Source organism: Salmo trutta, chromosome 26 (genome assembly GCF_901001165.1).
Source record: "Salmo trutta chromosome 26, fSalTru1.1, whole genome shotgun sequence".
In the NCBI taxonomy this organism is placed as follows: Eukaryota; Metazoa; Chordata; class Actinopteri; order Salmoniformes; family Salmonidae; genus Salmo; species Salmo trutta.
In genome coordinates this window covers 1,840,591-1,850,313 of record NC_042982.1, presented here as the reverse complement: position 1 = coordinate 1,850,313, position 9,723 = coordinate 1,840,591, and the positions used below count along the sequence as shown (strand labels likewise).

At 40.1% G+C, this 9,723-nt stretch overlaps 1 protein-coding gene across 1 annotated transcript; it reads right to left on the bottom strand.

The window, feature by feature from the left end:
- Positions 1–6,693: 6,693 nt before the first annotated feature.
- Positions 6,694–9,483, bottom strand: LOC115162867 (high mobility group-T protein). The gene is made up of 5 exons (XM_029714328.1): positions 9,377–9,483; positions 8,319–8,481; positions 8,001–8,146; positions 7,719–7,893; positions 6,694–7,267 (listed from the first exon to the last, which is right to left on the bottom strand). Exons 2-5 carry the CDS (start codon positions 8,463–8,465, stop codon positions 7,148–7,150), a joined length of 588 nt encoding a protein of 195 aa, XP_029570188.1. The 5' UTR covers positions 8,466–8,481; positions 9,377–9,483; the 3' UTR covers positions 6,694–7,147.
- Between the last annotated feature and the right edge of the window lie 240 nt (positions 9,484–9,723).

The following is a 9,723-nucleotide window of genomic DNA, read 5'->3' as shown; positions in this document are numbered from 1 at the left end:
GAAATATTTTTAGCAAGGGGGGCATTGAGTTTTCAATATTGATCAGGTATATCAAAAGATAATCTGAAAATAAGTTTAGTTGATATTTATGCTTACCAATACCGATACCTGTTACAGTTAGGTCCTGTCTAATTCTTTCTGCAAGCAGCTCAATTGCCAGTGCAAACAGGAGGCGGGGACGACACATCCCTGTCTTGTTCCCCTTTCTAAAGCACTTTCATCAGATATTGTATTATTTGTGTATATTTTTGCTTTCGGACATTTTTATAATATTTTTATTAAATGTCTTATTTCAGCTGGAAAGTTGAAACCTTCCTACATTTTCAATAGGAAAGGCCAATCAGGATCTTCAACAGCGTTTTCGGCATCAACAGCCATTATTGAAAAATGTATATATTCATTTTTTTGTAAATATATACATTTGTAAAGTATTCAGACCCCTTGACTTTTTCCACATTTTGTTACGTTACAGCCTTATTCTAAAATTGATTAAATTGTTTTCCCCCCTCATCAATCTACTCACAATACCCCATATAGACAGAGCAAAAACAGATATTTAGAAATGTTTTCAAAAAAAAAAAAAAAATGAAATATCACATTTAAGTATTCAGATCCTTTACTCAGTACTTTGTTGAAGCAGCTTTGGCAACGAGTCCAGGCTCTGGCTGGGCCACTCAAGGACATTCAGAGACTTGTCCCGAAGCCACTCCTGCATTGTCTTGGCTGTGTGCTTAGGGTCGTTGTCCTGTTGAAAGGTGACCCTTCACCCCAGTCTGAGGTCCTGAGCTCTCTGGAGCAGGTTTTCATCAAGGATCTCTCTGTACTTTGCTCTGTACTTTGCTCGATCCTGACTAGTCTCCAAGTCCCTGCGGCTGAAAATCATCCCCACAGCATGTTGTGCCACCAACATGCTGGTGCCAGGGGCTGGTGGGCTGGTGCCAGGTTTCCTCCAGACTTGATGTTTGGCATTCAGGCTAAAGAGTTCAGTCTTGGTTTCATCAAACCAGAGAATGTTGTTTCTCATTTTTCTGAGAATCCTTTAGGTACCTTTTGTCGAACTCTAAGTGGGCTGTTAGGTGCCTTTTACTGAGGAGTGGCTTCCGTCAGGCCACTCTACCATAAAGGCCTGATTGGTGGAGTGCTGCAGTGATGGTTGTCCTTCTGGAAGGTTCTCCCATCTCCACAGAGGAACTCTGGAGCTCTGTCAGAGGGACCATCGGGTTCTGGTCACATCGCTGATGAAGGCCATTCTCCCCCTATTGCTCAGTTTGGCCGAATGGCCAGCTCTAGGAAGAGTCTGTGTGGTTCTAAATTTCTTCCATTTAAGAATGATGGAGGCCACTGTGTTCTTGGGGACCTTCAACGCTGCAGAAATGTTTTGGTACCCTTCCCCAGATCTGTGCCTCGACACAATCCTGTCTCAGATCTCTGCGGACAATTCCTTTCGACCTCATGGCTTGGTTTTTTCTTCTTCATGCACTTTCAACTGTGGGACCTTATATAGACCAGTGTGTGCCTTTACAAGTTATGTCCAATCAATTCAATTTACCACAGGTTGACTGCAATCAAGTTGTAGAAACATCTCAAGGATGATCACTGTAAACTGGATGCATCTGAGCTCAATTTCGAGTCTCATAGCAAAGGGTCTGAATAGTTATGTAAATAAGGTATTTCTGTCATTATGGGGTATTGTGTGTAGATTGATGACCGGAAAAGGGTTTTTAATCAATTTTAGAATAAGGCTGTAATGTAACAAAATGTAAAAAAGTAATGTGGTCTGAATACTACATGACCAAAAGTGGACACCTGCTTGTCGAACATCTCCTTCCAAAATCATGGACATACATTTTTTTTATTTAACTAGGCAAGTCAGTTAAGAACAAATTCTTATTTACAATGATGGCCTAGGAACAGTGGGTTAACTGCCTTGTTCAGGGGCAGAACAACAGATTTTTACCTTGTCAGCTCGGGGATTCAATCTTGCAACCTTTCGGTTACAAGTCCAATGCTCTAACCACTAGGCTACCTGCCGCCCCATTAATATGGAGTTGGTCCCCATTGATGCTATAACAACCTCCACTCTTGTCACGTCCTGACCTGTAAAAAGGGTTATTTGTCATTATAGTATGGTCAGGGGGTGTTTGTTTTGTGTGTTTTGATGTTTTGGGTTTGTTCTATGTTTGAGTTTCTAGTTTATCTATTTCTATGTTGTGATTGTTTGGCTTGATCGCTAATTGGAGGCAGCTGAACCTCGTTGACTCCAATTAGAGATCATATTTAAGTAGGGGTTTTTTCTTCCTGGGTTTTGTGGGTAGTTAATTCCTGTTTAGTCTGTGAACCCGATGGGACTGTGTCGGCGTCTGTTTGTTTATTTTCTTTAAGTGTTTTTTCTTTAAATAAAGAAGGAAGATGAGCACTTTACCCGCTGCGTTTTGGTCTCCTCAATACGACGCTTGTGACAACTCTTCTGGGAATGCTTTCCACTAGATGTTGGAGCATTGCTGTGTGGACTTGCTTCCATTCAGCCACAAGCACATTAGTGAGGTCGGGTAGTGATGTTGGGCAATTAGGTCAGGGCTCTGTGCCGGCTATTCAAGTTCTTCCACACTGATCTTGACAAACCATTTCTGTATGGACCTCGCTTTTTGCACGGGGGCATTGTCATGCTGAAACAGGAAAGGAGCTTCCACAAACTGTTGCCACAAAGTTGGAAGCACAGAATCGTCTAGAATGTCATATGCTGTAGCATTAAGATTTATCTTCACTGCAACTAAGGGGCCTAGCTCGAACCATGAGAAAGACCTAGACCATTATTCCTCTTGCACTAAACGTTAGTTGGCACTCTGCATTCGGGCAGTCAGTGTTCTCCTGGCATTCGCCAAACCCAGATTTCTTCGTTGGACTGCCAGATGGTGAAGTGTGATTCATCACTCCAGAGAACTTGTTTCTACTACTCCAGAGTCCAATGGCGGTGAGCTTTACACCACTCCAGCCGACGCTTGGTGATCTCAGGCTTGTGTGCGGCTGTTCGGCATTGGAAACCCATTTCATTAAGCTCCCGATGAACAGTTCTCATGCTGACTCAAGTTGGAACTCGGTAGTGAGTGTTGCAACCATGGACAAACGATTTTTAGACACTACGTGCTTCAGACTTTCAAAACTTTAACTCGGCCACTCAGGAACATTCAATATCTTCTTGGTAAGCAACTCCAGCGTAGATTTTGCCTCTGTGTTTTAGGTTTTTGTCCTGCTGAAAGGTGAATTCATCTCCCAGTGTGTTGGAAAGCAGACTGCACCAGGTTTCCCTCTAGGAATGTGCCTGTGCTTAGCTCCATTCTGTTTATTTTTATCCTGAAAACTCCCCAGTTAACAATTACAAGCATACCCTTAACATGATGCAGCCACCACTATGCTTGAAAATATGCAGAGTGGTATGCAGAGTTCCCCAAACATAACACTTTTTATTCAGGACAAAAAGTGAATTGCTTTGCCACATTTCTTGCACTATTACTTTAGTGCCTTTTTTGCAAACAGGATGCATGTTTTGGAATATTTTGATTCTGTACAGGCTTCCTTCTTTTCACTCTGTCAATTAGGTTAGTATTGTGGAGTAACTACATAGTTTTTGATCCATCCTCAGTTTTCTCCTATCAAAGCCATTAAACTCTGTTTTGAAGTCACCATAGGCATCATGGTGAAATTCCTGAGCGGTTTCCTTCCTCTACGGCAACTGAGTTGGGAAGAACGGCGTTATCTTTGTAGTGACTGGGTGTATTGCTACACCATCCAAAATGTAATTAATAACTTTGACTCTAACTCCACTTTGACATTATGGGGTATTGTGGGTAGATCAGTGACACAAAATCCCTATTTAATCCATTTTAAATTCAAGCTGAAGGCACTGTAAATGCATCAACCTAATTCTCTCCATATCTCTAACCATTGGCTACCTTTTCCACTTTCCGCACTCACGACGCCACCGTTTGAATCTCTGTGTGTGTGTGTGTGTGTGTGTGTGTGTGTGTGTGTGTGTAGGGGGATTTTTCTAAGTACAGGTAGAGCGACACATGGTAAAGATACAGATAGAGATAATCCAGACCATAACATAATTCCATTTCTCAGCATTTCCTGTTTTACGCACCCTTACTACTGCAGTGTACAATATGTCTGCTTTTTAATGTTTGGGAAACAAAGCCCTGGATAATTACAGAAAGGGTGGATACTTCACAGTTATATTAATTACAACCTTTAAGTTCGAGAGAATTGTCTGCGTTGGAAAGGGCATTCCCACTGGGAATAGAGATTCAATGAGAGAGAGAAATTTAGTTTGGCTATTAAATAAACACAAATTGACATACTTAAAAGTCAGGCATTCCTAACAAAACACAACACATTACAAAGAAAGCAGCAAATCAATAGATTGCCAAGTCAGCAAATACCGAAGCAGGTTTGATTAGGGATAGAATGAGAGTCCTTCTGAACAAATGAACTCAATGTGTACATTTTGGATTGTATTTCAATAATCATTTTGTTTTTGGTCAACTCATACAGCAGATGCAGGAAGGCATATCTATACCAGGTTCTGGAGTCTGTATAGCTCAGCATACCATTGCAGTGCTTCACATATTTGATCAAAGGTCTTATGGTTGGACATAGATTCTATTTGAATTATTTAGTGACATGCATTTGGCAGACACTGTTATTTCCTATTCCTTTCAGCTCATATTGGAGCAATGGGCCTCAACAGTGCATCTACAGCAAACGCTGTGGTTTTCAGGTGGTCCCTGTCATTTTCATCTCCTTCTCATTTGTCCTTCTCCATATTTTCTTTGGGCAGCAAACCTTCCTTTCCATGGCACCACTTGCTGGATTTACATAGTACTTACATACACTTGTATTCTACTGCAATTACTGTGCAACTCAATCACACAAATAGAACCTTTTTATGGTTAATACTATACATTTATTAGAGTGTTCTTATAGTTAGATTCAATAATCTCAGATGATAACCTTGATTTAAACGGTCATATGAAATCTACACTGCCTTCAGAGTATTCACACCCCTTGACTTTTTCCACATTTTGTGTTTATCTGAAAATTAAAATGGATTAAATTGAGATGTCATTGGCCTACACACAATACCCCATAATACCCCAGTGGAATTACGATTTTCGAAATGTTTACAAATGAAAAGCTGAAATGTCTTTGAGTCAACAAGTATTCAAGCACTTTTTTTTTGGCAAGCCTAAATAGGTTCAGGAGTAGAAATGTGCTTATCAAGTCCCACAATAAGTTGCATGGACTCACTCTGTGTGCAATAATAGTGTTTAACATGATTTTTGAATGACTACCTCATCTCTGTACCCCACACATACAATTATCTGTTAAGTCCCTCAGTTGAGCAGTGAATTTCAAACACAGATTCAACCACAAAGACGAGGGAGGTTTTCCAATGCCTCACAAAGGCTTCCTTAAGTACAGGCTTCCTCCTTTTCACCTTGTCATTTTGGTTAGTATTGTGGAGTAACCACAATGTTGTTGATCCATCCTCAGTTTACTTCTATCACAGCCATTAAACTCTGTAACTGTTTTATTGGTAGATGTGTAATAAAAACAGACATTGAATATCCCTTTGATCATTGTGAAGTTATTAATTACACTTTGGATGGTGTATCAATACACCGAATCACAACAAATATACAGGCGACCTTGCTAACTCAGTTGAGAAAGGAAACAGCTCAGGAATTTCACCATGAGGCCAATGGTGACTTTAAAACAGTTAGAGTTTAATGGCTGTGATAGGAGAAAACTGAGGATGGATCAACATTATAGTTAATCCACAATACTAACCGAAATGACAGAGAGGAGAGAAGGAAGCCTGTACATAATACAAGTATTACAAAACTGCTAGCAATAAGGCACTTAACTTCATGTCTAATGTCCTGAATACAAAGCATTGTTTGGGGCAAATCCAACAAAACACATCAGAGTACCACTTCATATTTTCAAGCATTGTGGTGGCTGCATTATGTTGTGGGTATGCTTGTCATTGGCAATGACTAGGGAGTGTTTTAGGATAAAAAGAAATGGAACAGAGCTAAGCAGAGGCAAAATTCTAGAGGAAAACCTGGTTTAGTCGGCTTTCCACGACATTGGGAGACTAATTCACCTTTCAGCAGGCAATAACCTAAAACACAAGGCCAAATATACACTGGAGTTTCTTACCAATACGAGATTAAACAGACTTTAATCTGCTTGAAAATCTATGGCCAGATTTGGAAATGTCTGTCTAGCAGTGGGTAACAACCAACCAACTTGGTTGGAGCTTGAATAAGTTTAAGAATGCACAAATATTGTACTATCCAGGTGTGCAAAGTGGACTTACAGCTGTAATTACTGACTCTGATGAACATTTATTGACTCAGTGGTGAGAATACTTAAGTAAATTTGAAATGTCTGTATTTAATTTAATTTGCTAAAATACCTAAAAACGTGTTTTCACCTTGTCATTATGGGGTATTGTGTGTAGATGGGTGGAAAAAAAATATTTAATCCATTTTGAATTCAGGCTTTGACAAAATGTGGAATAAGTCAAGGGTTATGAATACTTCCTGAAGACACTATGTAAATATTTATCGAAATCAACCAAATGCCTTAGGTCATGGTAAATCTTCCCCCCAAAAAATAAAACAATTTATTAAAAAAGACCTTTATTTAAGACATTCCTGAATGTCAGCTGCAATTAGAGTGGTATTCAAAGAACAATAAAAATACCTTGTGACAAACATATGAAAAAATATCCTTTAAAACAATTACAGGAAAAAAAACAAATACACTAGCTACCAACCCAGAAATCTGATTTGAGAGTTGAACACCTATTACTTCCATATTGATTCATAATCCTCCAAAGCAGTTACAGGCAAGGGCAGGAAAAAAGGGCTACTACAACAAAAATATCAAAACATCAAATTCAAGACATATAGTGTTCACTTTAACCAGTTAGGGAGCATAACACCATCCATCTTAAAAACATTAAATATACACACATCCTAATGTGTTCGTTGCGTCTGGGTCTGTTCAGAGATGTAAGGTGTGTACAATAGAGTTACATAGCATTAAACAAGGATGTAGGCTACAACAGCAGAGGCTACTCGTCATCATCCTCATCATCATCCTCTTCCTCATCATCCTCCTCTTCGTCGTCGTCGTCAGCAGCTGCGGAGGAGGCCGTATCCACTCTACCATTGGTGCGGTATGAGGCGATATCCTGTGTAACACAACATAATTATTTAGAGCCTGACCAATATGCTTTTCTGGGATCCAATACATCTGCAGACATACCGTTTTACAGCGGGAAAATGAAAAAGCAATTTTCCCACACAGAATTCTCATATTGCCATCCAAAAGAGCAATTGTCCAAGAAAATGCTTAAAACGTTACATTGTGACAATAGTGACACATGAGAATGGTCACATGTGTTTAGATAAGCATTAGATTCCCCTTTTTCCATCCTATTTATTTAATATCAGTGGAATTTACTGTACCCATCTTATATCTGCACCCATCTTATTCAAATAAAATGTCACTGCATCGTGATCAGGAAATCAGAAGTTTGTATATCAACTTCAATGACGATTGAATAGAGGATAATCTCAGAAAAGCAGGAATACCAGTCATTGGGAAAACCCAATCTCTTTTGGTTTTAAAGCCCTACACACCTTGTCGTATTTCTCCTTCAGCGTGGCTGCCTTCTTCTCGTACGGCTTCTTCTCCTCAGCTGCAGAGCTGTTCCACATCACTCCCAGCTTCTTAGCAGTGTCTCCAATGGACAGGCCTGGGTGCTCGCTCTTTATCTTGGCCCGGAAGTCAGCACAGAAGATGAAGAATGCAGACCTGAGAAACAAAAACAAACAATATAAATTCAAAATTAAGTTTAATTCACCTCTATAATTGCTATCCAGTCTAGCTGCCATGCAAACCCAGTAAACTATGGTACATACGGTGGTCTCTTGGGGGCATTAGGATCCTTGAACCTCTTCTTTTTCTGGCCATTGGGTGGGATGTAGTTCTTCATTTCTCTCTCGTAGCGGACCTTGTCTTGCTTCGCCATGTCTTCAAACTTGCCTTTTTCTTTAGGAGACATGGGCTGGATATAGAGGTATACATTCAGATTACATATCTACACGGACACCGCTAGACTGTCCACAAGGTCACTCAAGTGTAACAAAACATACTATGGTGGAAATATAGCCATAATCATTCTAAGTATGTACCAGAAACATGTCACTTCACAATCATTCACTGTTGTGTAATGCTACCTTCCATCGCTCTGAGCATTTCTTGGAGAACTCAGCAAAGTTGACACTGGCTTCGGGGTGTTTCTTCTTGTGCTCTGCCCTGCAGGTCTGCACGAAGTACGCATATGACGACATCTTGCCTCTCGGTTTCCTAGGATCTTTCCCCATGGTGACTTGTGCAGGTCTAGTAGGAGAGGGTACAGATACAGTTTCAAAAACATAAAGCCAAATTTGTCACCCTGAGCTTTGGCCATATTAAATGAGTGTCCCTCCCTAGCTGCCCATAACAAATAATGGGGGCGGGGTGTACACGTCTCGACCTTTCTTGAAAATAAACATTTGTATAACTAATAATGCTAAATAAAAGCAAAACCTATTTTTCTACTGTTTGCAACTAATTAAAGGTGCAATTATGCAGAGGGTTGGTGTGCTGTCGCTAGCTAGCTACAACGGCAGTTCGCTAGCTTCGAATCCAGCCCCCTCAACACCAAACACTCAGCATATAGTTACTAGCTAGCCATCATGGATCCATCCCATTGTTGTGTCGTACGTAGGTAACTAACGTTAGCCTTGCAGTGTGCTAGCGAACCGTTATAGCTAGCTAACTAACGTGTTAGTGTTGCAAAAAAAACAAAATGAAGACCGAAAATCTGACTCGTATCACATGGGACAAAACAACTACATTACAGCAAAGAACATCGAGATGCGCTCTGTTAACGTTACCTAACGTCAGCGCAGCAGCCAAGCTTGCTTGTTAGCCACGGCTAGCCAGCTAGCTATAGCAAAAATAACTAACGTTAGATAGATATGTAGACGTAATAAAATATAGCTAGTTAGATGTCTGGCTTCCATGAGTTTGTAAAAGCAACTAACGTTCCTGAAATCGTTTTAGGTAGTGCCTGGAAAAAATGTGGTTCGCTGTCTTTGTTAGCCCCCATCTACATAGCTAGTTAACAAGCTAATGTTTTATGAATGCTTAGCATAATACACACATTTCAACAAAAATAAATCATTGTCATGTTCTTATTTCCAATAACTCGCTATATATTCTAGCTAATATTTGTGGTGTAAATACATACCCTAAGTTAGCTAGCCAGCTGCCTCAACAAACAACAATGGGACGATGATTAATATTCCGCCAGAAGTACAAACAAACACGTCACTTCGTATGGTAATGCTAAATCCTTCAAAATAAAAGTCCACAATTGAAATGTGTATCTACTTCGGTGGGGTTTTATTCAGGTGGCCAGGGTTCCGGTCTAGAAGCACGGTTTCGACAGCTCCTACAGTTTTGCTTCCGTACAGCAGTTTAACTGAAGAAGTCAGATTTGAAAATTCCTAATAAAACACTTCTGTCACCACTTTTGTACACAAAACATCTATTTAATTATTCAAATAATTGTCGCTGAGGCCGATTTTTTCCCCC